We start from the raw sequence: 25756 nt of genomic DNA on the forward strand, positions 1-25756 counted from the left end.
CCACACACTCGTATCAGCTTAGGCTTGTAAAGACCCTTCACGCCATATAGACTCCCAACGGTGGTGGCAGGAGGGCTAGCAGAACCACGCCCTGCATCTGGATGCGCGTCGTGGCTCTTCTGGAAGGGCACTACAGGCTCTAGCTTGGGATATTGCACCCCACTCTAGGTGGCATGGCCGACTTCCTGCGCAACACCCTTCGGCCCACCTTACGTCGAGAGAGCGCGCAGAAAAGCGCCCGTGGCTCCACCGCGAAGGGTCTCCAGAAGCGCATAATAATGGGCAGACATGGTCCTGATGTCGCCATGGCCGCTTGCCAGTCAGGTAGCTGGTCGTGTTTGCGGACCGTAGCGAAGTTTGGATGACAGGCAAGCAGACACGGACAAAATGTGACGTTTGAGGAGCGTATGGCGTGGGCTCATGCAGCCAGAGTACGTGAAGCGATGCCAGGATCCAGGGGTGACACCGGCCAGGCAAAGGAGCGAGGGGACGAGCAGGCCCCGGCAGCGCTAAAAGGGTCAGCACGTGGAAGCCCTGCATGATGAAAATTAGCCCGAGAATGCCAAGGGCTAGGATGGGCCTGTCCTTGGCCGCTTCAGTCGGAGGGCCGGTCGACCGTGTGTTTACTCTACCAGGGCATCGAGCGTCGAGTGTCGAGCCAGTGGACAATTGCGAGACGCTCGAGGGTCCGCTGTGGATCTTGACGTGTATTGAGTCCCAGGGGTGCAGCCTCGACAACCACGTCGATCATGTCGGGATCAAGGGACTTCCCATCCTCCGCAGAGAACGAGCGCTGGTGAAAGGATAGTTCCGAGGTAACTCCACGGACCATGTTTACACACAGGTGACATATCGAGATAGAGCAACGTTGCCGACCTGTATCTACGTGCTGTACATGTTCGGCGGAGACAAACTCTATCGTGGCCTCATGGCTATCGATGTGTTTCATGCCGTGTGCTGGCTATGCATACATGGTACGTCTATATTCGGCGCCCTGCAGACTAAGCGCATGGCCGGCACGTGGAAAGATATGGTGAAGGCTCCGTCATTCGCTTGGATTGCATTGCCGACAGTCGGACTTGCAGAAATGAGCTGAGGAGCATTGGCCAGAGAGAGTCCGTGATGCGCTCCTGCTGCCCGCCGCATGGGAGAGAAGCTGTAAAAGGTTGTGGCTGATGCTCGTGCACCTTGCATCTCACGACCCGATGTCCGATTACGGCCAGTCTCAGCTGCGCGAGCAACAGAATCGAGCCGACCGTGTTGATGCATTCATACCTCGTGACGAAGCTTAGATGCTGATGAGCAGTAAAAGTGCCCTGGGGGCAGAGTGATCTGCTGCGCTATGCATCACATCCCCCAATAATCGATAAAGCAAGAATCCTCCGAGCAACCTCACCGCTCCATAGACGCAGGCGTACACGGCGAGGCTACAGCCGCTAGGCCCGGAGCGGAACTGCTAGTGCTCGTACCTTGGAGAGCCTGCCAGCCACGAAGGATACGCTTGGCGCCGATATTGGACGATAGCGAATTTCGGCAAGTGTTTTGAAGATGAGAATGATGCACGTCGGCAGCACTAGGCTAAGGTGCCGCCAGCCGCGAGCCGCGATGAGAGAATGGACCGGAGCGCGCGATCCTGCCCAGTGCCTTACCTCTCGATGGAGATTCTCGGTAGAAAAAAAATGTTGCAGATTGGTAGATGCATGTTCACGGCCAGAGTCGTGGTGGTTTGGAGGGGCGCGGGTGGAGAGGCACGAAGGATCAGATTACGCCGCACCACTTGCAACGTCCGTCTGGTTGAGGTTAGCAGCGACGTTATTTGACGTCTAGCAGGATGATGTGCGTATACCTGAGACAGCGACAACTAGATGGCGTCCGAAAGCGTGCATTCATTTCCAACAAACTCCATCTGCGGCCTCAGGTTTCGGTGAAGAGTCGAGGGCCATGGTACGCGTACGGGAAGTCACGAGGTTAGCCTCATTTCTCTCTTCGTCAATGCTGTCGCACGCCTCTCGCTTCTCCCTTGCACACAACCCAAGGCTATCTAGCGTCAATACTCTCACCGTCCATGCAAACTTCTAGCGTCGCCGCCGTCACTTCTCTACACAGTTAGGTAGTGGCTGAAATGGTACCACTCGATCCCTTTGCAATGGACGCGATTGGGGAAGCTCTTCCGATGCAAGCTGTCAAAATCCCTCCCAACAGGAACAGCACAGTGCCGCAGACATCCTGCCGAATCACCATCGTCATGACAGATGCGAAAATCTGAAACCAGCCGTTACTACTACAATGTGTATGGGTGAGCCTAACATGAGGTTTCCCCACACGTAGCTGCCCGAACGTTGATCTTCGCCGCATTCATTGGCATGCAGTATCAGGTATGCAGCTCGCGTCCAAGTATCTTCGATCTCGACTCTTCAGCGTTCCATGTAGCGGTGAAATCCATAATGCTCCTTACTCCGATTCCGTTTAGCCCCGTAGTCGTCTCCCTCGGGCCCGGCGTAACGCAATGGCATGCATCCGTGCAGTATGGCCCGGAGCGGCAGATCGGTTTCTGCAGTGTAACTACCTCGTCTGTCAGATCTCAGCTGCCGTGTCACCACCAGGAACCAAACACTGGATTTCGTGGGATCCAGAGCGAGGCACTGGCTCGTTCGCTAGACCTGTCTTACTCGTAAGGTGCCTTGCGGCTGCAAGCAAGCTTAGTTCAACCATTCCCAAGGGCCCTTCACCCAGGCCTAAATCCAGGACACCTTGTCCTCGATGCGGGCCCGTTCACGATTGCGCAAGCCGACCTGCGTCGGCCGGATCAAATGGTGTCTGAAACATCTGCATTATCCATCACTCAGGTGCCGGTTCCAAAGCAAGGCCAGCCGACAAACTGTCACAGACGGACGGTTCGTCATGACTCCATACTTCGCTACCAAACTTAGGATAACTCCTTCCGTCTGTTTCTGACAATCAGCCGACATTCACCCACCGACCTGCATCCTGATTGACCGCTCCTAAACTCGAACTCTATCAGTCCAAACTCCACAAGACCATGCAGTCCGCTAGCGGCCACGAACCTTTTGGTGATAACACAACCCCTATCCTGAAACATGCTTGGTGAAAATTAGAGTTTACGGGTCTACCCCAACAAGGATGCCCCACTTGCTCTAACCACACCATTCTGATCTCTCCTAGCCTCGCTAACGCTATTACTTCGCGCCCTCCCTCACCGATCACGCTTCACGATTCGCGCCAAGCGAGCCTGTTGCGCCATCAAGAGTCTCCGAAGCTTCTAGCTTTGAGGCTAGAAGTAGAAGATGGCGATGGCGTAACCCTTCGCTATCGAAGGGATTGGTGGGTCCTTGCAATTACAGTTTTCTTTCGCACTCGTTTCTTAGCAAACGCGAGTGCGATTGTGACGTCGCTGGGCCCCAAGTGGCTTATCCATTGCTCTTGGACTGTTTGACCTGCAGGCTGCATGAAAAGGACGCAATTGTGGGGTGCATTGCTGAGGCTGAAAGTGGCTTACTTCTGACGTTGGTGGTCGAATTGGTGTAGACAACAGGCGAGGAGGGAAGCGCGCCTATTCGATCATCACGATGTCTCCAGCTCTGCATGCTTCATCCATGCCCAACCATGACACCATTGTGACTGCTCAACCAAACTTTGTGCACGCTACTTTCGGGCACCACGGTACCAGAGATCTTAGCATGTAGATTGAGAGTTCATTCAAAACGTCGGAATCAATATCGCGAGGCTAACACGGGAAATACACAACCATCATCCCAGTGGTCGTCACTACCCAGAGCCTAAGATGGCGCAATGCTCCGGATCTAAGATAGCATCTTTAAGTCTCCGAGATCCATCTAGAGAAAAGAGAGAGTCGCACAGCTTGCCGCAGATGGTAATTTGCAAGGACAACCCATCAGAGCGATGCATGCCACATTGTCCCGCATACGTCTACGTGCCACATTGTCCCACATCCGCCGTCTGCATGCCACATATATGACGCTAGAAGAACCCTAGAAAGGCCCTGTCTGTAAATTCTAGCCCACATCGACGTTGATTCGATGGCGTGCATACCCGACCTATACCCTCGCACGCCACACCGTGGTTCACCGGAACCTACTCCGTTCTAATGTACTTGTCAAAGATTTTCGAGATTTCGCGCGCGCTCTTCTTAGGGTATCGCTTCTGTCCACCCTTGTAGTCGACGTAGGTAACGCCGAAACGTGTCGTGTAGCCCTCGGCCCACTCGAAGTTGCTGCAGGTACACTATGTCAGCGTGTGTCATGACGCCTTCTACCACAGCGTTCCGCGGGAAGACCAAGGAATCAGTGTTTGAAGCTAGGAGAGAAAGATGATCTACCCGAGTACGAACACGCAACACCACAATGCGGACAATCAAGTCTCCACCACTCGTTGGAAAAAGGAATTTCCATATGACAAGTGGGGAGAAAGGGTGTAGGAAACGTTAAAACTTGGAAGAATATGGGATGAACGTACTCCATGAGACTCCATGCGGAATAACCCCTGACATCGACTCCGTCCAATGTGTGAGCGTCGGCCAAGGCTCCAATATATCCCCTGAAGTATTCGCAACGGAACTCGTCGTCCAGCAGCTTCTCAAGAGGAAGATCGTTCTCTCCCTTGAGACTGGTGCCATTTTCAGTCACATAGAAGGTCGGGCCGCCATACCTATCACTAAGCCACTTGATGAGTTTTCTGAAGCCCAAAGGCATCGGCCTGAGCCAGACTGATTGTGTCTCTGGGCCGATCCATTCGCCCTTCTTGTTCTGGTAAAGAATGTCCAGGTTGCCAACATGATCTTCAGGTTCTGGCTCAGTCTCCTTGTGTCTAATGTAATTGGCGCAGTAGTGGTTCATGCCATAAAAGTCATTGCTTCCCTTGACAAGAGCCGCTTCTTCCGGTGTGAATTCAGGCAAGCGATCACCAAGTTGCTTGCGCATCGAGTCGGGGTATTTGCCAAAGTACACTGGGTCGCCAAACCAGCAGATTGCAAACTCGATCTTTCGGTCGCAGGCTTCGCGGTCCTTCGGATCTTCTGGATCCCACGGCTCCGTCCAGTCGCCTACACGACATATCAGTACACGTTTTTCATGCTCAGACGTCAGACCGATTGTTGCTATCCTCGCACGGGCTCGATATTGCGTGGGGTCGGTCCACTGTCATACGGTATACGCGAGCCACGTGCTGGTCACTTACCATTGAGCGTAATCCCAATCTGGCCTCCATCCTTGGACTTGAAGTCATCACGGTAGGCCTTGACTGCCGCACCATGAGCAATGAGGAGCGAGTGGCCGACGATCCACGGCTCCCTTGAAGAGTCACCCTCTGCGCTCTTGCTCCGATCACTACAACGGCCGGGAGCAAAAAGGCCGGTACCATATCCGAGAATGGAACTGCACCATGGCTCGTTGAAGGTGATCCAATATTTTACCTTCGAACCGAATGCTTTGAAACACACCCTGGCGTAGTTCTCGTAATCCTTCACGAACTCGTCCTTGTTCAGCATGCCCCCATATCGCTTGTGCAGGTTGTCTGGGAGATCCCAATGAAACAGCGTTATCATCGGTTCGATGCCTGCGGCACGGAGGTCGTCGACCAACTTGATGTAGTACTGTAGACCTTTTTCGTTTACAGGGTCGTTGCGTCCGCCGAGTGGTATGATGCGGGACCACGAGAGAGAAAAGCGGTAAGATTTTGCGCCGATATCCTTCAAGAGAGCAATGTCCTCGTCAGTGCGGTGGTAGGAATCGCACGCAACATCTCCGGATTCTCCGCCTGCAATCTTGCCCGGGATGCGGCAGAAGGTGTCCCAAATAGAATCAGCACGGCCATCTTCATGCGGTGCGCCTTCGATTTGGTAACTGCAGGTTTGGAAACTCAGTATGTGACAACAAAGCGGCCCCCAAAACGATACATCGTGGCGGGGTACTTGGGTACTCTTTAGAGTGGAGAACAGTACTGGGTCAGACGAACCTTGCTGTTGCAAATCCCCACAGGAAATCTTTCGGCAAGTACGACTGCGACATGTTGGTTTTGTAGTCAAGCAGTATGTGTGCTTGAGCTGACAGTTCAGAAAAAGAACAGAAGGCTTCCCGCAGCAACGGGACACCTATACTTCATATACGTGGACACAGTAATGGCTGCGGAGAACGTCCCGCCGTAACCGTCCTCACGCGTCGACAAGACCTTGACAGACGCGCCGTAAGACATATGAGGAACTTGGTAAGGCTCCGTCAAGCTCAAGCGGGCTATAGTCGATTTCTCCGTGTCGTCAATGGCTCCTTCGCCCATTGACCCCGCTCATCGTCACGATCACTTGAGGGTTATAGCTTCATCCCACATGACGAAGCTATACTTTTACGTCGATTCTGCCCGCGAGGGTCTACAATGTCCAGGGCGGTCAGTGGGACCTCGGGCCGCCGATTCAGCCTGCCTATTAACCTGCTAGGCGTGGCGCGGAAGTCATCTTGGGCTGAGGTGATGCCTGGAGGAGTGGGATGGCGGGGTACTGGGCAAGTTGAAGCGGCCGTTTTCCTTCCGACCACTGCCAGCTAACATGTTGCGCCGAAGAGTGTGTTCCTCGTCTTCTTATTCGTGAGCCTAGGAGCTGATGATGATCCAAGATGGAGATGTCGGAAACGATGCTCTACACGTAGTGGTAGTTACGACACAGGTGGGTTGCAAGAGCTCATAAAAAGCGCTATGCCTCATTGAGAAGAGCTTCCGAAGGTACAGTATCTTCTCCCTCAAGCTTCAGCTTCAAGACTGTATCGGAACCACAGTGAAGTCTGGTGCAACCTCGGCGCAAGCATCAGTATATAATGGGCGGCTGCTGGGGATGAATAGGACTATGATACAGCCTTAAGACAGTCGAATAGCCTCCAAACGAACGCCCGCGACGATGCTCTCCGCGCTCCGAACCATTCGATCTCCGACGAGACGCGCCACAACGCAACTGCGCACCGCTGCGACACAGGCTCAGAAGCGTGCAGGCGATATATCTGACGCTTTCGCATCGCTCTCGGGACAGGAGTTCACGCCTCTGACGTCCGAATATGCCGACCTCAAAAGCCGTCTGATCCGGGGACATGAGAGCGAAATACGAGAATCTTGGGAACGCCTCCTTCGGACACTTCGCGACGAGATTCCGCTCATTGTCGAGCAAGGCAGCAAAGTCATCCCAGAGATTGACTTCAAGGACATCGATAATGCACCGGAGTCCTTTAACAGCGAGCTGCGTAAGAGAGGTGTTGCAGTTGTAAGGAATGTAATACCCGAGCAGGAAGCGCTGCAGTGGAAGGAAGACTTGAGAGAGTATATTCGCCAGAATCCTCAGACAAAGGGTGAGTATATGTGTGTGTGCATCTCGGTGGGATGAATGCGACTGACCATGTTGTAGCTTTCCCTGCCGATAACCCTCAAGTCTTTGAATTATATTGGTCGCGTACCCAACTCCTCGCTCGCGGCAATCCAAACCTCCTCAAGACGCAAGCCTTCCTCATGTCATACTGGCACAGCCTCAACCCACACATCCCACTCTCCACAAAACACCCGATAAGCTACGCAGATCGCTTGCGCATGCGTCTACCCGGTGACGCCAAATTTGCACTGGGACCACACGTCGACGGCGGCAGTGTAGAACGCTGGTCCGAGGAAGGCTACGGGCTCGGGAAAGTCTACGACTCGGTCTGGAAAGGACGCTGGGAAGACTTTGACCCCTGGGAAGCCAGCTGTCGTCTTTCTGTCAACTCAGACCTCCACCAAGGCGTAGGAGCATGCAGCGCATTCCGCATGTTCCAAGGCTGGCTGTCGCTCTCAACAACTGGACCCTTTGAAGGCACACTGCTGGTCAACCCGTTGTTGGCAAAAGCCACCGCATACTACCTCCTCCGACCCTTCTTCTCTCCCAAACGAGGCGTAGACCCCGGTGCGCAAACGACTTCTGAGGCCCTCACCAACTCAGCGGACTTCCTCGCGTCGGATAACTGGGAGATGGATACAACACAGAACGCATGGGTACATGGTGCGACGCCAGGTCGTGGTCAGGAGCTATCCCACCTCCTGCATCCGCATCTCAACCTGCAGAAGTCGATGATCCATATGCCGACAGTCAGACCTGGCGACTACGTCTCCTGGCATTGCGACACCATCCACAGTGTAGACAAGACGCATGCAGGCAAGTCCGACTCGAGCGTTTTGTACATCCCAGCTTGTCCGATGACGGAGGATAACGCCAACTACCTTGTCCGGCAGCGCCAGAACTTCGTCAATGGAACCCCAAGCCCGGACTTTGGCGGTGGTATCGGTGAGAGCGAGCATGTTGGACGTATCAAGGCTGAGGATATGCATGCTTTGGTTGGTGATGAGGGCTGTCGGGCCATGGGGTTGCAAGAGTGGGATAGCGATGCTGCGGGCTTGGGTCCTGGTGAGAGAGTCATTCTGGATCGGGCGAACAAGATTCTGGGATTTTACGATTAGCTGTAATGAATGTTGAATGATCACTATAGGTTTGATTCGAGAATTCATCCATCGTTACGATATTTCTATCTTACTCCAGTATCGCTAGGAGAGCCATTATATACAAAAGGCGAGCGTCGTAATATCAGCTTCGGACCTCTTCCGACAAGTATTCTTGCTCTCCGATGTCATCTCCGACGACGATCCTATCGTCAACTCCGATGGTTTTGGTGTCCTTCCAGACATTTGGATTGATGGTCACGGAAAGCTCCTTAACTCATCTTGCTCAGCTTCGTCGACAGTGAGAATTAGCAGCACTGAGAACCGGCATGCAGGGCTCAAAGCATGCGAAATCGAGTTTAGGGGCTATTGCTTTGCCGGAAAGTTTTGTTCCAGTGAGCTTATGGTCGCTCGGAATAGAGGGCTGGAACTGGACCCTGTGTTCAAGTTGTGGGCAGTGTTACGAGACTGTTACTGGCGTGATAGTGCAAGACGTCGTTCCTAGGGTCAACTCGAAATGTATATCATGTAAATGCTTAGACCTCAACTACGGTCAACGAGATGCGAAGGCAAGTAATCACACCCATCGTTCAGAAACTCGTTCCTCGGGGTCAGCTGGCAATTTCTTTTGAGCGTGATTAGACCATAAGAGAGCGAATCGGGTGATCTAGGAGTTGAAAGACATAGTGTGGAAGGAAGGAAGGAAGGAAGTAAGGAGGCAGAGAATGTTGTAGCAGGCTCACATCGTAAGCTGTGATCATTAGTAGATGTGGCAGCTAAGTATAGACATTTTTTATAGATCGAGACACTAAAGTTACTACAAATGCAGTTCGTGATGCTCGCTATTACATATACGACTAATCTCTATTAATCACTGCATATCATTCTCCGACAAAATGAAGAGAGTGCGCTTTTCTACCCGAAGTCATGCGCATTAAGCAGAGATGAAAATTTCGCCTTCCTCGCTCTCACCTTCCTCGTTCTTACCTTCCGTACGAATGATATCCCGGCCTTGGCGCGCACACTAACAACAACCAGTTTTCTTCCCTTTGCTTTCACTCTTCGCTATCAACAAACACCTCACGCTCATCTATGTAATAGACTCTGATCGCGTCGTGTGCTACTCGAGTAGTCGCCAAACCAGTGAGTCCTCGTCGCTCGCTGCGATCACCCACTCTTTATCGACACTCACTGACCACAGCAACTCTAGTCCTGTCGCCACGATGCAGATCCCAAAGCAAGTCTCCAGTCCGGCAGACCCAAAAGAGCCTTCATTCCTCAACCTTCCGGCCGAGATTCGTAACCGAATTTATGAGTTCTTGTTCACGCGCGATGAGCCTGTCTTGCTCCACAACGCCAAAGCATATCACCCTATTCCACCGCAGGATTCCCATGAGCCCTATGGGGGCGAACTGATAGCGGCTTTTGACGACGAATACGAGAACGAAATTGATCAAGGTCAACTCTTCGTCCATGATTTTCAGACAGTCACTCCCGCTCTCCTCGTATGTCGACAGGTATACGCTGAAGCAGTCGGATACCTGTACAGCAATAACACTTTCATGTTCTCACGCCCGCTCTATCGCCATGATGGTCGGAACGGTGATGAATGTGTGGAACACGACGATGAATCGTACTTCGTAACGAATTACGTAACTCAGTGGCTACAGAATCTGGGCTCTCAACGCAAACTTCTAAACGAGGTTCGCATAGACGTTGGTGCTTTCTGTCCAGAGATTTGTACCAAAGGTATGCCATTTGTCTCTATCTTGAAGCTTGTACGGATGTTATGGAGGTATCCCTATCTCGCAAATGTGGTTGCGTTCAGCCAAAGGGGACCTACAGACCGCGAGAAGAACGATTTCGGTACGTTCAAGCATGAAGAAGAAGAACATGACATGGAATACGCCGAGCGTTTACAAGGGATCTTGATCGCAATTGGTATTCAAGACGTCTTGAACTTGAAGCGTTACGCATCTATCGATCTTCTAGTCACCGATATCAACATCGATTCGTCTTTAGACTACGGTTATGTTACTGGACCAAATCTAGAGCTGAGATTTGAGACACCGGAAGATGAAGTTGTGAGATGGCCGGAGAAAAACGAGACCCTCCTCAGCCCTCTCGATGACCTGGATCTGCCCCTCATGCGCAAGATCTTTAACCTGGTCATATTTCCAGCGGATCAGATTATACTCGATCTTGACTTGCGCAAAGTATATGGTTTTGATCCAGTTGTGTTTCAGTTGAACCGCAGGTTCAGGAATGTGCATTATCATCGGACACCAATGGGCATGAGCGTTCTTGTCAGGAAGAGTATCAACACCACGACTTTCGATTTCAGCGGTTTCGCCGACCCCATCTCCTCAGGGCTGATCGACCCAACTGATTACCGGAGTATATTTGCAGTATTCTGGCGTTCAATATTTGACACACGATCTTGTCATCCATTAACGACCATCGTCCTCAACTTCGATATCGCGACTAACACCTCCCTGAAGGAAATCCGTATAAACATCAAGGAGATTGTGCCTCTACTCACTTCTCTCTCTTCTCATGTCAAGACAAAACTTCGATTCGTCCTCAAATGTCCTTGGGGAAACGCTACACACTACGAGGAAGTCACGATTCCGGTGGCAGAGTTGGTACAAAGTCTTTTCCTACTCTTGAGCGATGTCAAGCAGCAATGGCCCTCAGAGATAAGTAAGACCAGATACAAGCAGCTTCCTGATATCTGGCTCAGTGGAAATGGCGTCCTCATCTCTGCATCCTATCCGGCAAACTCACACTCTTCGGAACGCGGTGTTGAGTATACGCATGGCCGATTGACATCTACTGAGATACGTAACCGAGGGTACAGGATGGCAATGACCCAACCTCATGACCTCAGACAGCATGCAGGAGTGTTGGGCGAATGCTGGGAAGAGATACGTCGCCGTCATTATCACGATAGGGATTGGAAGAGAGTATGAAGAACGGTGAAGAATCATTCAAGTCTTACGGTCGATCTCGTGCTGATCAACAAATAGCATACAGAGAAGGTAATCTCGCACAACACACAACAGCGCACTCGATCAATAGACTAGGCATGATGGAGTGGTATGCAGTTTATCAAGGTCGAAAGAACGTCGCAGAACACAGGAGAGAGGCTTGTAACTGCAGCGACATCTCTTTGTGCTTGTTGTTCAACGCGCAGCTGGTGGAGCGATTATGATAATGAGAAAAAAAGCATGAGATGGGAATCGTCGTTTGTGTCTGCAACAGCTTCACTTCTGATCCATTGCGATGGAAGAGTGTTGATGATAAGGCAGGGCAACACAACGCGACCAAAAGAATCTTTGTAATTTGCAGAATCATAATGCTTTCAGTCTTTCTAGCGCACTGTTCCCACTTTGCTGTTGTCCTCTTCCCATGAAAACAAACGGATAATGGTAAACTCTCCGCGAACACCGCAACACTTCGCGAAGACCTAGACCTCAACGGCCGAGGTATGACATCGTATGACATCGTCTCTTCCAACAATGACGAAAAGAAGAAAATAAGCCGTGTAAGAAGTGCCGAAACAAATTGCTTTATCTCGAACGGGGAACGACGCCACGGGTATCGTTGTTGTTTCAGTGACCCCGGGTGATCACTCTGTTTTAGCTTCAAGTGACGAGAATAACAGCAAAAGCATGGGATGAAAGACACTGGAAGTCCAGGAAAAGATAGAGAGAGCATGACGTGGTATTCCCAGGCTAGCGAACGAATATGTGAGATGGTATACTATGAATTCGTATACGAAAGCGACACGCAATGCTAGAACGCTACAGATATCCAAATGACCAAACAGTCAACAGCCAATATATACTTTTGCTTATACACGGCTTCCATTCATTGCAGAAGCAGGCAGCTCACCCCCTCTGATCTCACTCATCGCATACCCAGGCCGCCACGCAGGATGAATCTCACTCAATCCACTACCGATATTCACCGTACTCCTCGGCTGCGCTTCAGTAATGTAGCTTACGCCATCTTCCGAGACGTAGGAAGGTGGGCGGGGGCCTTCTGGCTGCTGTGATGTGGGTGGTGCATTGGTAGACGCAGCGCTTCCACGTAGAGACGCAGCTGCAAGGACGGCAGGACCAGACATGGATCCAGAGCGCGAGCGCATAGCAGTAGACATGGCACTTCCGCGCGCAACATCATCGGCACGCTGCCAATGCAGCAAGTTGGGGTCTACGCGTACGCTGCTGCGCCAGAGCCCGTACGCCGGTGGTGGAGGCGGCGGCATATCCTTCTCATCATCCATCACTGCGTCGTTTGCCAGAGCTGCCTCGCTATCCACACTACCGTCAGCGGCCTCCTCGTCCCGCCTGAGATGCACGCGAATTGGAACGATAGGTTGGAAGCCCTCGCCCCCACTTCCCATCATATCGGGCATGACTCCACGGTGGCTGTCGTGAGGCGAAGGTGGGTTCAGCATGAGCATGCAGAGACGGATGAGGGAGTGGCAGAAGAAGATTGTGATGGTGAGCAGAACCATGATGAAGAGGATGTGAATTTCTTGGCCGAGAGAGCGGTTTGTAAGGGCGATTGCTAGGTCTGCGAATCACGTTGTTAGTGATGGATACGTGAGGAATCGGAGGAACGGATCAAACTTACAGATTGCGAGGATAGTAATTAAAACCGTCCCCGAAATCACACACGCTATCATCTTTCCTCGTGCAGCTGATCCGCGAATATACACAGCGGTGGTGTGTGTGCCCCGCTCTTCTCTTCTGCGTACCCATCCGTTTGATCCATTTGATCCATTTGATCCAGATCGTTCAGTGCGGTGACGATGGTGGTGGTGCTTTCTCCGCTTGTGGTGCTTCCGGCGTTTGTGTCGGCGGCCGTTTATTTCATCGGCGAGTTGCTGAATCTCGGGGTCTGCAAAACCATCTTGCTGATAACTGCTTCCAGGCAATGGGACGTCCGCTGGGTGACGGGCAGAGTAGACAGTGGTTGGTTCCTGGTGGTCTTGCGGTGGTGCGATGGCGCCGATGTAGGACCCTGCGGTATGATGTGCATGGAGAGGAGATCTGGAATCGTGAGATTCACGATGTGTGGTGTCGGCATCGAGGTTAGGCTGTTGCTGGCGGTTCCAGAAGCCTAAGAAGGGTGTTTTAGGTGTGTTGATGTTGGTATTGTTGTTGAGGGCCGGCGACTGCGAGTATATCGACGATCCATTGACAATTCCCCTCACATTATTCCGGAATGCGCTGAACCGCGACGGATTTTGTGTTGCAGGCGTCCTTAAAGAGGCCTCGAGGTCCTGATCCTGATCTGGTCGTGGTGACCAAGCGAAAAGTGGTGACCGAAACATGGTGAGATCCGTATATAGCGCGAGTTGCTTGCTCAAGTCCAGAAATACACACTTACAAGACCCCCAGGTGCTATCTTGGGTGTATGTGTATTCCTTATAGTGGGCGCGTCCTCGGTGCTAAATGCGTCCTTTCGCGTTGATGTCCCTTGACAACCCCAATGGCGAATGAGAGGGCTATGCTCCTGTTCATGCAGGAACACCTTGTGGCGGGACTGTGACAGGATAGAGAATGTGGAGTAATCGAACAATGAATGGATCCTCGCCCTTGCCCAAGACCCTTCTAGTGTTTGCAGTATGTCCAGTGAAGAACTGTTGGCTATACCTCTTGTTTTCGAGAAAGAATCGAAACCAGAAACCCAAAACTCGGAGCGACAGTATTGGAAAAAAAGACTTGGTTGGAATAAAAAAGGGACCAGGACGGCTATCCAGAGCGCACCTAGGCCAAACGAGCGCAAAAGAACGAAAAGAAGCGAAACAAGCCGGAGCACAGCAACCGCTACCTCTATTACCAATGACTTAAAGGAAAGAAGGTGAACGACAAACAACAACAACAAGAGGTTGAAAGGGAAAAGGGAACCGTCACAAGGTCGCACCAGGGAGTGGACATGGGGGGGGCGCGGCATCCAAGAACCAGGCTGGTCATCATAACGCGAGAAAGCATTGAACGCCATGCGTTTCCGCGACGAGTGGCGTATCAGACTTTGATCGCTGTGAGGGTGAAACACGACGTCCAGCGATCCTAGGCTGTGTCACGGACCGCGTTCGCGTGCATCAGATCTGGATGTCTGGCTAATTGTGGCCTGTAGTTGTTGACCGGAAGAAGGGTGCGGGTAGCAAAATGGCCAGGCCGGATGCGCGCTGGTTGGCTGAGATAAAAACAACTTGAAACGTCTACCCCAATCAGGAACGTATAGCTTACCAACTAAGCGGTTACTATTTATGTGCAACGCGACATCATATAGCAGCATAAAGATGCATAACATTAAATCTCCATGTTTGTTGACTTGTGTCTAACTCTGCTATTGACAGTGATGTTATGACACTGTTCAAAAACTCCGTCTCGTCGACACGTCTTTCTGTTGTTCCTCTCGCTTCCTTGTGGTTACTGAAGACTGTTGTTACATGCGACCTCCCAACCCTGTCAAACGTCGCACCGGCGTATCCAGTCCTATACATAAACAACGCCCTTGTGACGTACCGTGGGGCCGGAAGTTCAACTCGGGCCTTTCTCCACAGCTTTCATCCCGGGGATTTTAATCTCGAAGCAAATTCGCGTAGCCAAGTTGCTTCACCTCCACATTCACTTGCCTAGCTCACCTACCATGAGCTTGCGATCCGAGGATGCGGAGAGCACTAGGATTGCCAAGTCAGCTTCGTGCTTCGTATTGAGGGGTAAAGGGTGTCGAAACGCTTGTTCAAGAGGAGTTTATGCAGTGAAATGTCCTCGTCGCCGCCTCAAGCGCTGAGCGAAGAGGATGTGAGAAAGCTTGGAAAAGCCTCTCCGCAGAGCCTCCCCGCTTTGATCGCCATAGGGCTGGGATGATGAAGCGTAGCGTGAGGTCTAGAACAGATACTTGGGCGAAAGCGAATGCGAAAGAAAGTCTGGTGCACTTACAGATTGGTTCACCGAGCGGGTGGAACCGCACATCGTTGACAGCACCTCGATGGCCAGGAAGCTTGTTCAACAGCTTTCCTGTCCGCGTCTCCCAGACGGCTACGCTCTGGTCTCCGCTCCCAGCAGCAATCTTCTCTCCCTTGGAGTCCCAGCTCGCCTTGAGGAGGTTGCGTTCTTGGCCGGTTGGGGCACCGTCGTATGTCTGAATGCGCCTGTCTGCAGGCGCAAATGGTCTCACATCCCATGTCCTGACAGTCGAGTCGTGTGCGTTGGATAGGAGAGTTTGATTGTCAGGAGACAATTGGAGCGAGGTGACGGTATCCGTGTGACCCAGCAGCGTGTAGGTGACGGCCTGTTTCCGTAGATCCCAGACCTTGATGTCGTTGTCAATACCTCCGGTGAAGAGCTCGTTGCCAGCTTCTGCCAAGCATATGGCGGTTATGGGGAAGTCGGTGGGGATGAATGTCACGGCGTCTTTCGTTCTCGTGTCCCAGATCTGGAAGAGTCAGAAATGCTCGACAAGTATATGTTGATGCACTCACGCCGATGTAGCCGTCGTCTGAGCCGCTCACGAGCATCTCCTCACCACGCTTGCTCACGTCCATGCAGTTGATGACCTCTTCGTGCCCGGGGTGTCTTCGTATCCTCTCTCCCGTCTCGACGTCCCAACTGGCCAGGTGCATATCGGCCGAGGCGGAAAAGAGGACCTTGGAGTCGCGCGACCAGTGCAGATCAAGCACCGCTTGCTTGTGTCCCGTTAGAATGCCGTAGTTTTCGCATGATGCAGAGCTGCGCCAGAGTAGTATGGATCGGTCCATGGAACCGGACGCTATGTACTGTCCCGTCGGATCGAATCGCGCTGCGAAGACTTCGCCAGAATGGCCCGTCAATTCCATGACCGGCGACTGCAGCGCGCTGGTACGCGACCCCTACAGCACCTGTCAGCACGTCGACATCTTCAGCTTGGTACTCTATCATAAGTCCTTGGTTGTAACATACTGCTTGTATAAGCGCGCCATTTGCGCCAGAGCCATTCACTTTGGCTACCGCCGAGCTCGCAAGGTTCGCGTCTGACTTTGTGCGCTTGACCAGTTGGCTGGTACCAAAGGCTTCATTAGCGGGTCGCTTTTCTCTCGACATGGCGATGGAGGGGTGCTTGGTTCGCTATCTTGGCGGGCGATGTGAATTATTGCGCTGTAGTTGCAGGCGAGTTGCAGCTGGGTAAACTTTGAGGCAAGGCAGATGCGCGCTAACGCCCGGCCGTACTACCAGGAACGCTCCTCCGCAGTCCGCATGCTCCCCGACGCCGACAACACGACTTGATATCACACTCCTACACCAAATACCCGTGATTTCACACTCGTACACAAAATACTCGTCACTCTCTAGCACATCCACATGGCTTCATCGACCAAAGCGGCCCGCATGGGCGAGGAGTGAGCTCCAGGCGTCTAGTAGTTGCTTCAACATGTGCTAATAGATGTCAGAGTGTGGAAGTAAGTCTCGCATACGACCGGCCTGGGCGACTGCATCTGACAATCCCAGGACGCGAGTAGACAAGGTCAGCGCCGAGCTCGTCACCCTCACATACGGCACCATTGTCGCCCAACTATGCAAGGACTACGAATACAACTACCCCGACGTCAACAAGCAACTCGAGCGCATGGGCTATAACATCGGCATACGGCTGATTGAAGACTTCCTGGCCAAGTCAAGCGCACCTGCCTGCACCAACTTCAGAGAGGTCTCTGAAATGATCTCAAAGGTAGGCCCGCCGAGCCGCATATACTTTCACCGCAAGCTGACGTACCGGCTATAGGTTGGCTTCAAGATCTTCCTCAACATTACACCGACAATCACCAATTGGTCGAGCGACAACAAGCAGTTCTCCCTCATCTTTGAAGAGAACCCACTTGCCGACTTTGTGGAATTGCCCGACGATGGCCGCGCGCAAGATGAGCTCTGGTTCTCCAACATCCTGGTCGGCGTACTGCGGGGTGCTCTAGAGATGGTATGTAGAGAGCGTGTCTGGATGGGTTATACATATAGTATGCTGATATCGGCCAGGTACACATGCAGGTCGAGGCGCACTTTGTCAGTGATGTTCTCCGAGGCAATGACACAACTGAGATGCGGATAACGTTGATCCGCTTTATTGACGACGAGATGCCACCGGACGATGAGTAGAACAAGGTTGCGCAACGAGAATGCAAATCCGTTGTTTCGTGCTGAACATGTAGGGGTGTGAGGAATGCATCATCTGCCTGGAATTGCACTCTGGGGTTGTGTTGGTAGAATCGGGACAGACGCCCGGCGAACTCACTGCACAAGACTAGGTAGAGTGCACTATTGAGATGGCCATTGAAGCCAATGAGAAGGCAATTGCACAATGGCGCAATTGCACTACCACTGATGATTGTAGACGGAGTCTGAAGCTACAAGGAGCATTAGTCTTTCCTTGCCCCTTAATTTTAACGTCATGTCGACGGAAAATCACACCCAACAACCAATTCATGTGAGTGCGTCTATGGATACAGGTATAGGATTGCTACGGCTCTGCGTCGTGGACATGTGTGTCGAGTTCGCGTTACATGTGCCCCACCAACCTCCTAAATACGCAGGCACAGGTGCTGGAGTGCTGTCATGCGATCACGATACAACCCATCTACCATGTCTGACGTCTTGACTTGCTTGATGCGGAATGAAAAACAAAATCCACCCACAGTTGCGATGAGGGCGTGATGGAGCGCGATAGGAGGCTGGAGCATACGAGTCTAATAATACCGAAATCACGTGGGCCACTTGGCGCAGCTCACGAGCGGCCGCACGCTTCCCCTCGATCTGAATCACTTTCAACTTCGCACAACCTTGCGACAATCCATCTGTGCGGCTAACCCAGACGCGCCCTCTTGCGCCGGCACACCTCCATCGTTGTTGTTGTTGTCGTTGTCGTGACGAGATCTCTTGGCAGCCTCCGTGCAGCGCGCCGCTGAGGTCCCTCTTGTGAAGTCCTTCCTTCACGCTAACCCCCGACCCATACCGTGCATCAGCCGCCGCCTTTTCATCGCGACACCAGCGTCGCTACCCTTTCTCGGCAACCTTCATCCCACCCGGCTGCCCATCTCGCGCGACATCACCGGCCCTCGTCGTCCAGCACGTCGCGTCCTTGGCACGACGCTCCGCTCCGACTCCCAGCCCGTGGCGACGACGTCCCATGCTGTTGTAGTCGGCCCATCCAGCACTGAGGTGCACGACACAGCGCGTCTATTGCTACCACCGCGCACCTATCGCTAACTCCCCACCCACCCATCGCGCCTGCCCAACCCAGCAGCACACGACGCCGCCATGCAGAACCAGCAAATGGCCCAGATGCAGGCGCAGATGAATGCGAATGGCTCCGTCAACGGCACCCCCGTCATGGGCAACATGGCGCAACCCAAACGCATGGGCAACAACGATCCGGTTGAAAAGCTCAACACGTACATCTACGACTACTTCCTGCGGAACAGGCACCACGCCCTCGCGCGCGCCATGCTCGATGGTGACCTCAAGATGTCCACCGAGAAGCCGAGCCCCAACAAGTCCAATGTAGCCAGCGACATCGACATGCCCGACGACATGCCTCTGCCCGCACTGCCTGCAGGCCAGGTCGCCGACAACTCCTTCCTGCTCGACTGGTGGGTCCAGTTCTGGGACATTTTCGCCGCCGCCAGAGGTCCCAACGGCGGCCCCAAGAATGCCGTCCAATATCTCGGCCACAACCGGGTACGTACAAACAGTTCTCCCAGCGTCGAACAAGACTGACGACTAGACAGAATCTTGGCCAAATGCAGAACGAGCAGCGAAACCAGCGCTTGATGATGGCCAACAACCCCATGGCCAACGCGCAGTACATGATGGCCCGGAACGGTGGCATGACCAACGGCAAGCCCACCGAACTCCAGCGGACAGCGCACATGAACAACCGCCCGTATGTAGCATCTGAAGCAGCGCGCCATCTATACCCCCTTAGCTAACCGCAGCAGAACCGGCAACCCTATGGCTGGCATGCAGTCCATGAAGAACCCCAACATGATTCAGATGCAACGAGACGGCTCCAACATGGACATGAACGGCAACCGCCCCAACTCGCCCGGGTCCAACGAAAATGCCCCTTCTCCAAACAAGCGCCCCCGCGTCGAAGGTACGTCATCTGTCACACCCACGACGAGGGCACAAGCTAATCAAGACCGGCCCACAGGTGGTATGAATGCTGGTAACATGCCCAACAACCAGTTCAATGAATTCATGCCGCAAGGCCCAGGTGCGCAGCAGAAGAACATCGAGGTATATGCCCAAAGTCTGGCCCATCAACACAGAGTGGCAATGAGTAACACTTCCTCCCCCCAGGGTATCAACTCTGGCGTCCAAGGCTCTCCAATGGCCCAGTCCGGCCTCGACGGTCAAGACCTCACCTTCGCTGGCAACGGCCCGCGGCCCGGCAGCATGCCCACCAATCCTCCAGGCGCACCCCAGCAGGGCAACCATGCGCTGCAGGACTACCAGATGCAACTCATGTTGCTTGAGCAGCAGAACAAGAAGCGGTTACTCATGGCTCGGCAAGAGCAAGACAACCAATCTGGACATCCTCAGCAAGGCGTCATTGGCGCTCCAGGCTTTGGCGCTGCCATGTCGCCGCAAGGTAGCAGAGCTGGTGGCCCATCGCCTAACCCTGCCGACCAAATGAAGCGAGGTACACCAAAGCTCGGCCAGCAGAATTTACCCGGCTCACCTATGCCAGAGGGAATTATGGGTCAGCAACGTGGATCACCCGCACCCAACATGAACTTCGACCCCACTCTAGCACCTCCAGGAATGCCTCCGCAATTCTACCCCCAGAACATGGGCCCGGGCCCTAACGGCAACCCCATGATGCGGCCTCCAAGCTCACACCCGAATGGCGGTCCCCAGTTCAACGGACAACCCATGACGCAGGAACAAATGCAAGCCATGCGCAATGGCCAGATGGCCCAGAATGGTGGTTGGCGTGGCGGGCCCCAACCAGGCATGATGGGCCCTGGCGGCCAGCAGATGGGCGGACCCATGGGCCAAAACCCTCAGCAGCGGCAACAAATGCCGCCTCCTCCAGCGCCCACGAACGAACAGCCACGACCCGAACCATCCCCATCAGTGTCTAATCAGGCACCACCGACGCCGAACCAAGGAAACAAGGCCAATCCCAAGAAGAAGGTAACCAAAGACAATAAGGTAAAGTCTCGCGCTTCCCCCCGCGCACTCTACCCCCTCGAGCAACGTTGATATTGATTTTAGAAGCCCGCAAATAAAAAGGGTAACGCAGGTGCTACTCCGGCAACATCGAACGGCGAAGAACCACCGACACCGACCTCATCGACTCCCGTCGCGCCCATCACGCCCGTACACAAGCAATCCTTCAACCAAGGACAAAACGGCGGGCCCCAGCAACCCGTGCAACCTCAGCCTCCTTCCGACCAACCCATGGACAACGGCGGTCCCCCATTTGGCAACATTGACGGTGACGTAAGTGACAGGTCCGGAATGAGTAAAGGGGTGCTTTTTTTGCTAATGAAACATATAGCCCAACGGTATCGATCTCGCCTTCAACTTTGGCGACGACGCTGGTGCGCTCGAAAACTTTGACTTTGACTCATTTTTGCATACGGGAAATGACAATGACGCTTTTGGCAATCTGGTCAGCGACTTTGATTTCCCGAACGCGGCCGAAGTATAGCGCACTTGGAAAATCCAAGTGTTCGACTGCCCTTTCGCTTAGTCGATCGGTCGGCGCCCTATTGGTGGTTGGCCTTTTGTTGTGGTGGAACAAAAACAAAATCCTGTTTTCATATACCCGTGTTGTCTCTTACCAAAGATCACCACCCTACATCGATCGCTTTCTCATCTCTTCTCTCTTATTGGAGCATACGGGGCTTAGGGCTTAAGGGCTTAAACGGGATTTAGTCTTCGGGCGGTTCGTTCTAAACCCTTCTCTGTTCGTCACATGGGCGTTATTATCTGTTGGCGTCTTGCTTTGGCTATGTTCTCGCTTACGTACGGAACTTACCTTGCTTATGCTATCTATGTTTGTTTGGCCTCTTCTGGCCATCTAGCTTTTCTCTCACATATCGCTACCTACTACCACAATACTCTATTTCCTTGTCTTGTTCGAATTTGCTTTCTTGCTGCTGCCTTTGTTATGTTTGCACTACACAACGCATCTTTTTTTTCTTTCTCTTCTTCTTCTCTTGCATCCATTCGCTATTCACGGCTGTCTACACTATGTGTAGTGGTAGACGTCCTTTACCCTTTTTTTTTCGTGAGCGTGGGTGTGTTTTGCTTATAGTTTGTTTTTGTTGTTTCTCGATGTTCATGTTCATGATCATGGACGTTGGACGTGGAAAGTTGGAAAGAAACGAGAAGAGGAAGGAAGAAAGACGGATGGAGCCGTGGAAAGTGTTCTAGAGGAAGGTACGAGTGGAGGAGAAAGGGGTGGGTTTTCGTTTAGAAAACCCGTTGCTATACCATTAAACTTTTCTTTTATCTTATTTCGAAGGCGACTGGAGGGATGGAGAGGGAGACGAAGATGTGTGGGAGGGAGAGAGAAAGAGGCGAGAATCAGTGATCAGCTTTTATATATATCATTCGAGATGACTTAATGCCAGATATAAGTTCTTTTCTTTTTCTTTTTTGGTATCTTAGCCTCATACGCATGCTTGCATCGAGTGATGGAATGATGTGTGAAATCAATATGATTCTTGGTATGAATCTATGTGAGTGAGGATTGTCATGCTCCCTCTCTGATGGCCTTGTGGGTTTAGACTGACATCCCACTTTGACGTTGAATGCGGATAGGTCCAAGGAATGGAAAAAAATCGGCCGAGGAGCAAAGTAGCATGAGAGAGATTGAAGTATTCAGTGCAGATGGTTTCCTACTTGAGGTGTATGGTGATTAGTCTTCGTATTCAACATGTGGATAGCAGGAGACAGGTACTCGCTAATATCACAGGTTCGGCCGTAGCGGAGAATATCCTTCTCCCGGACATCCCACCCTGTCTCGTCAGGTACACTACGTGTCTGCTGTGGAGAACGTCTGGGGTTCGTTTCATTACATGTCACATGCTCTCTAGAACTTGCACCTGCAGTGTCGATCGCACACGTGATGTGATGGACTCATGCCGGTCGAAACCACGAACCTCGGTCACCCTTGCTCCGAACCGAGTATTTGGTACAAAGGCATGTAATCCGAGAACCCCTTTCGGTTCCGTTTTGAGAAAACATAAGGATGCGGTGAGGAGCAGACTTTTTGTGAGCAGGCTGAAAGTAAGTGTCAAGTTTCATTCATTGCTCCCTCCCAGCCTGTGAGCATCGTCGGAATACCAACGTAATCTATATACGGTACTTTGAGCAATCTATGTATACATTCTATTCGTGACCGGGGGCCAATACTTCGTAACCCTTATAACCCAAGGAAAGTCGTTCAACCATCAACCATACCAACTCATTAATATGAGCCATAACCCATAACCCGTGACCCGTAATGCATAGCCCATCGTCCAATCCATCATGCCCCATTATACTTCATCAGATTCCTCAGCACACTAAGCTCGTCCTTCAACTCCGCTCACTCACAGTCGACAGCCTGTGAAGCCAGTTTGGATACTTACCCGGCCGTCTAGTAAGTATTCTCGCCCCTCCCCCCAAACCCCTGACCCTCAAGTGCCTTCTTCTTCCTCATCTGATGAATACTGGCTACCGTCGGGATCGTCCTAGTCCCATCATTGCTAACCAACCCACCAACAGGCCCCCTCTGCGCTTCCAGGTCTGGTTCTTGAGATCCCTCCCTAACCTTTTCAATCTCTTCTTTGACCTCCTGGTCCTTGTCGTCGTCATCCTGACCGGGGTTCGCGACCTCGTATTCGAGGATCTTGATGAATTGGTAGAAGACAACGGCAATGATGGCGCCGACTGCGGGACCCACCCAGTAGATCCAGTGTTCCGTGTCGAAGACGCCAGTTACGACACAGGGGCCGAAGGAGCGGGCAGGGTTGAGAGAGCCGCCGGTGTAGTAGACGCCGACTAGCTCTGCGATGAAGAGGGCGAGGCCGATGCCGACAGGGGCTATAAAGGTGGCTGGTGGGGGAGTTAGTTAATTAGGTTGGACGAGCAGAAGGTATGAAGGAAAGACATACCTTTGTGTTTCTCCTTTGCCAACATGAAGATGGTGAAGACCAGCTCTGCTGTAAGCAATGCCTCGATCAACACGCCCTGCGCCAGACTGGTTCCCTCACCAAGTGTAGTCCGAACATTAAAATCCGTAGGGAACAAGACACTGACGATGTAACTGGAAAAGATGCTTCCTGTGATCTGCGCTGCAAGTAGCAAGAAGGCGCGGACAGGTGACAGAGCGCGACAGAGTAGCATGGCGAACGTAACGGCCGGGTTGAATAAACCACCGCTGATACGGAAGAACACCCAAACATTTACCATGAGGGAGAAGGCGAAGACGAGGGCAATATAGAGGAGGACAATAGGGGAGAAACCGGCGGCTTCGTTGGTTGTCGTATTTTGATCTGGGTTTGCTGAGGAGTCGATGTTGGCGACTTGGGTGCCGGAGAAGGCGAAGAAGAGGAACATGGTTGTTCCTACAAATTCTCCTATAAAAGCGACAAAGTCTTTGACGGAATGTATTAGCGACGTAGAGAAATGGGTAAGGAAGAGATTACTTACGGTTCTTTGCATTACTTCCCATCCAGACGGCCCAAGGCAGCCTCATCACAGCCTTCGCTGATGGGTACTCTGGCGGTCCCTTGCTTCCTCCACTTCCGGCACCCGGCATAGGAGGGCGGCGTGGAGGGTAATCCGTGTGCTCGGGGTAGTACATTTCATAGTTTGGCTTACCCGGTGTATCCGAGTATTGGGGCTGCATGTTTGCGTCGACACTATTCCTTGGTATCGGTCCATATCTGGAGTTTTGCTCGACGTAGTTGCGGTAGGCCATAGGAGGGCCTTGAGTGCGACGGTTCGACCGACGACGGTACATTTGAGGGTTGTAATCTTCCTCCTCATAGTCGTCTTCTATGTATGGACCACGATGAGTGGTAGGGGTGTAGGGAACATTCTGAGATGGTCGTCGAGGACGATTAGGTGTCCACTGGTCATTGGGGTCACTTTGACCTCCTATTCTCCGAGCATTGGACGGCATTGACCTCAGGGGAAGGTCGCTCTGTTGCTGCTGCTGTTGCTGGGGCAGACTCTGATCAGACTCCATATGGTAGTCGATATGTGCTGGATGGGGTTGTGCTGGTAGTCGTAACAACTCTTGTCTTGAGTCACTGGATGCTCGCGTTGGTGGCATAACAGGGGATTCCATTATCGTACCATCTTGCAGTGTCTGGCCATAGTACTGAGGCTGCTGGTTGTTTTGTTGCGCCATGTAGGCGAATTGAGTGTTGGTAACTGCTAGACTGATCGATGAAGGTTTGACAAGAAGGTGAGAGCGTTTGAGATAGTGACCACGCTTGTATGGCTAGCTGGGTAGTGGTGGTGTTTGGTAGTAGTTTAGTATAGTGTAGATCAACGCTCAAAGTTATGCGTCGTTGTGCTGAGCGGTCAACGAGATCATATATGCTCGCTGGCCAAGGCTATAACGAAGACCCTGAATAGACCCATCACCCGCCTCTCGTCATACCTAATTTGGTCCAGTGTCGTCTGTCCATAGTCTTCTCGGCGTGATATCAGCCCGTGCATTTGCTTCATTCGTTGATGGGAGCAACGGGTGGGTTCCATATCCAGGGTTTCGCTCATCGAGGCCAGAACGACGCTTACAATGACGTATCTTCGCTGTCCCTTGATACAAAAATGGGCGGGATGCACTCAGTCGTAGCATGGGTTATCTTGTAAAAGAAGCATGCATTGCCTAGTGGGGGCAAACACGAGTTTGTCAGGAGGTTGAAACCAGCCGTTGTCCGTAGGGATGGCGATGGCCGGCAAATGAAGAGGCTGCATGATCTTGAAAGTTCTTGCAAGTTACTCGAGAGTTCACAAGGTAGTCGCTTGTAGTTGTGATCGCAACCGGGATATTCGTGGTAGGCTATCGGTTATCTTGTATGGGTGCTAGCGGGATCCCTGCCGCAATGCAGAATCACAACCCCAGTACCTGTTTCGCCAGCAAAAGTAAAACGCCTAGCTGCGTGGACACGAGAGGCGTTTGAAATGGGCTAATTATGACGAAGACCTGGAAACCTGGGCAATAAGGCATTCATAGAGTCGTGATAGTTGTTGAGCAAAGGGAGTGAATTTCTATT

General features: G+C 52.4%; 9 protein-coding genes across 9 annotated transcripts; 4 read left to right on the plus strand and 5 right to left on the minus strand.

Moving 5' to 3' along the window:
- Nucleotides 1–75: 75 nt before the first annotated feature.
- GT037_011034 (uncharacterized protein) lies at nucleotides 76–651 on the minus strand (the record flags this gene model as incomplete). The annotated part of the gene is made up of 1 exon (XM_038936081.1): nucleotides 76–651. A coding segment is annotated over one exon (576 nt), but the record flags the coding sequence as incomplete, so codon positions are not given.
- Nucleotides 652–1605: 954 nt separating this feature from the next.
- Nucleotides 1606–2079, plus strand: GT037_011035 (uncharacterized protein; the record flags this gene model as incomplete). The annotated part of the gene is made up of 2 exons (XM_038936082.1): nucleotides 1606–1668; nucleotides 1831–2079. The coding sequence occupies 2 exons, from the start codon at nucleotides 1606–1608 to the stop codon at nucleotides 2077–2079; spliced, it is 312 nt and encodes a 103-aa protein (XP_038781292.1).
- A 2034-nt stretch (nucleotides 2080–4113) lies between these two features.
- Nucleotides 4114–6044, minus strand: GT037_011036 (glycoside hydrolase family 1 protein; the record flags this gene model as incomplete). The annotated part of the gene is made up of 4 exons (XM_038936083.1): nucleotides 4114–4252; nucleotides 4495–5080; nucleotides 5215–5879; nucleotides 5992–6044. The coding sequence occupies 4 exons, from the start codon at nucleotides 6042–6044 to the stop codon at nucleotides 4114–4116; spliced, it is 1443 nt and encodes a 480-aa protein (XP_038781293.1).
- Nucleotides 6045–6919: 875 nt separating this feature from the next.
- GT037_011037 (uncharacterized protein) lies at nucleotides 6920–11447 on the plus strand (the record flags this gene model as incomplete). Its single annotated transcript, XM_038936084.1, has 3 exons — nucleotides 6920–7361; nucleotides 7418–8443; nucleotides 9514–11447. The coding sequence occupies 3 exons, from the start codon at nucleotides 6920–6922 to the stop codon at nucleotides 11445–11447; spliced, it is 3402 nt and encodes a 1133-aa protein (XP_038781294.1).
- An 884-nt stretch (nucleotides 11448–12331) lies between these two features.
- GT037_011038 (uncharacterized protein) lies at nucleotides 12332–13822 on the minus strand (the record flags this gene model as incomplete). The annotated part of the gene is made up of 2 exons (XM_038936085.1): nucleotides 12332–13059; nucleotides 13120–13822. 2 exons carry the CDS (start codon nucleotides 13820–13822, stop codon nucleotides 12332–12334), a joined length of 1431 nt encoding a protein of 476 aa, XP_038781295.1.
- A 1300-nt stretch (nucleotides 13823–15122) lies between these two features.
- On the minus strand, nucleotides 15123–16577 carry GT037_011039 (uncharacterized protein; the record flags this gene model as incomplete). The annotated part of the gene is made up of 4 exons (XM_038936086.1): nucleotides 15123–15175; nucleotides 15438–15933; nucleotides 15980–16366; nucleotides 16437–16577. The coding sequence occupies 4 exons, from the start codon at nucleotides 16575–16577 to the stop codon at nucleotides 15123–15125; spliced, it is 1077 nt and encodes a 358-aa protein (XP_038781296.1).
- Nucleotides 16578–16835: 258 nt separating this feature from the next.
- On the plus strand, nucleotides 16836–17624 carry GT037_011040 (trafficking protein particle complex subunit 3; the record flags this gene model as incomplete). Its single annotated transcript, XM_038936087.1, has 5 exons — nucleotides 16836–16873; nucleotides 16925–16933; nucleotides 16983–17202; nucleotides 17257–17448; nucleotides 17505–17624. The coding sequence occupies 5 exons, from the start codon at nucleotides 16836–16838 to the stop codon at nucleotides 17622–17624; spliced, it is 579 nt and encodes a 192-aa protein (XP_038781297.1).
- Nucleotides 17625–18782: 1158 nt separating this feature from the next.
- On the plus strand, nucleotides 18783–21186 carry GT037_011041 (uncharacterized protein; the record flags this gene model as incomplete). The annotated part of the gene is made up of 6 exons (XM_038936088.1): nucleotides 18783–19202; nucleotides 19253–19407; nucleotides 19463–19620; nucleotides 19678–20684; nucleotides 20748–20975; nucleotides 21034–21186. The coding sequence occupies 6 exons, from the start codon at nucleotides 18783–18785 to the stop codon at nucleotides 21184–21186; spliced, it is 2121 nt and encodes a 706-aa protein (XP_038781298.1).
- A 1938-nt stretch (nucleotides 21187–23124) lies between these two features.
- On the minus strand, nucleotides 23125–24885 carry GT037_011042 (aquaporin-like protein; the record flags this gene model as incomplete). Its single annotated transcript, XM_038936089.1, has 3 exons — nucleotides 23125–23582; nucleotides 23642–24124; nucleotides 24180–24885. 3 exons carry the CDS (start codon nucleotides 24883–24885, stop codon nucleotides 23125–23127), a joined length of 1647 nt encoding a protein of 548 aa, XP_038781299.1.
- Nucleotides 24886–25756: the final 871 nt, after the last annotated feature.

Source organism: Alternaria burnsii (assembly GCF_013036055.1).
Source record: "Alternaria burnsii strain CBS107.38 chromosome Unknown 694, whole genome shotgun sequence".
Lineage (NCBI taxonomy): Eukaryota > Fungi > Ascomycota > Dothideomycetes > Pleosporales > Pleosporaceae > Alternaria > Alternaria burnsii.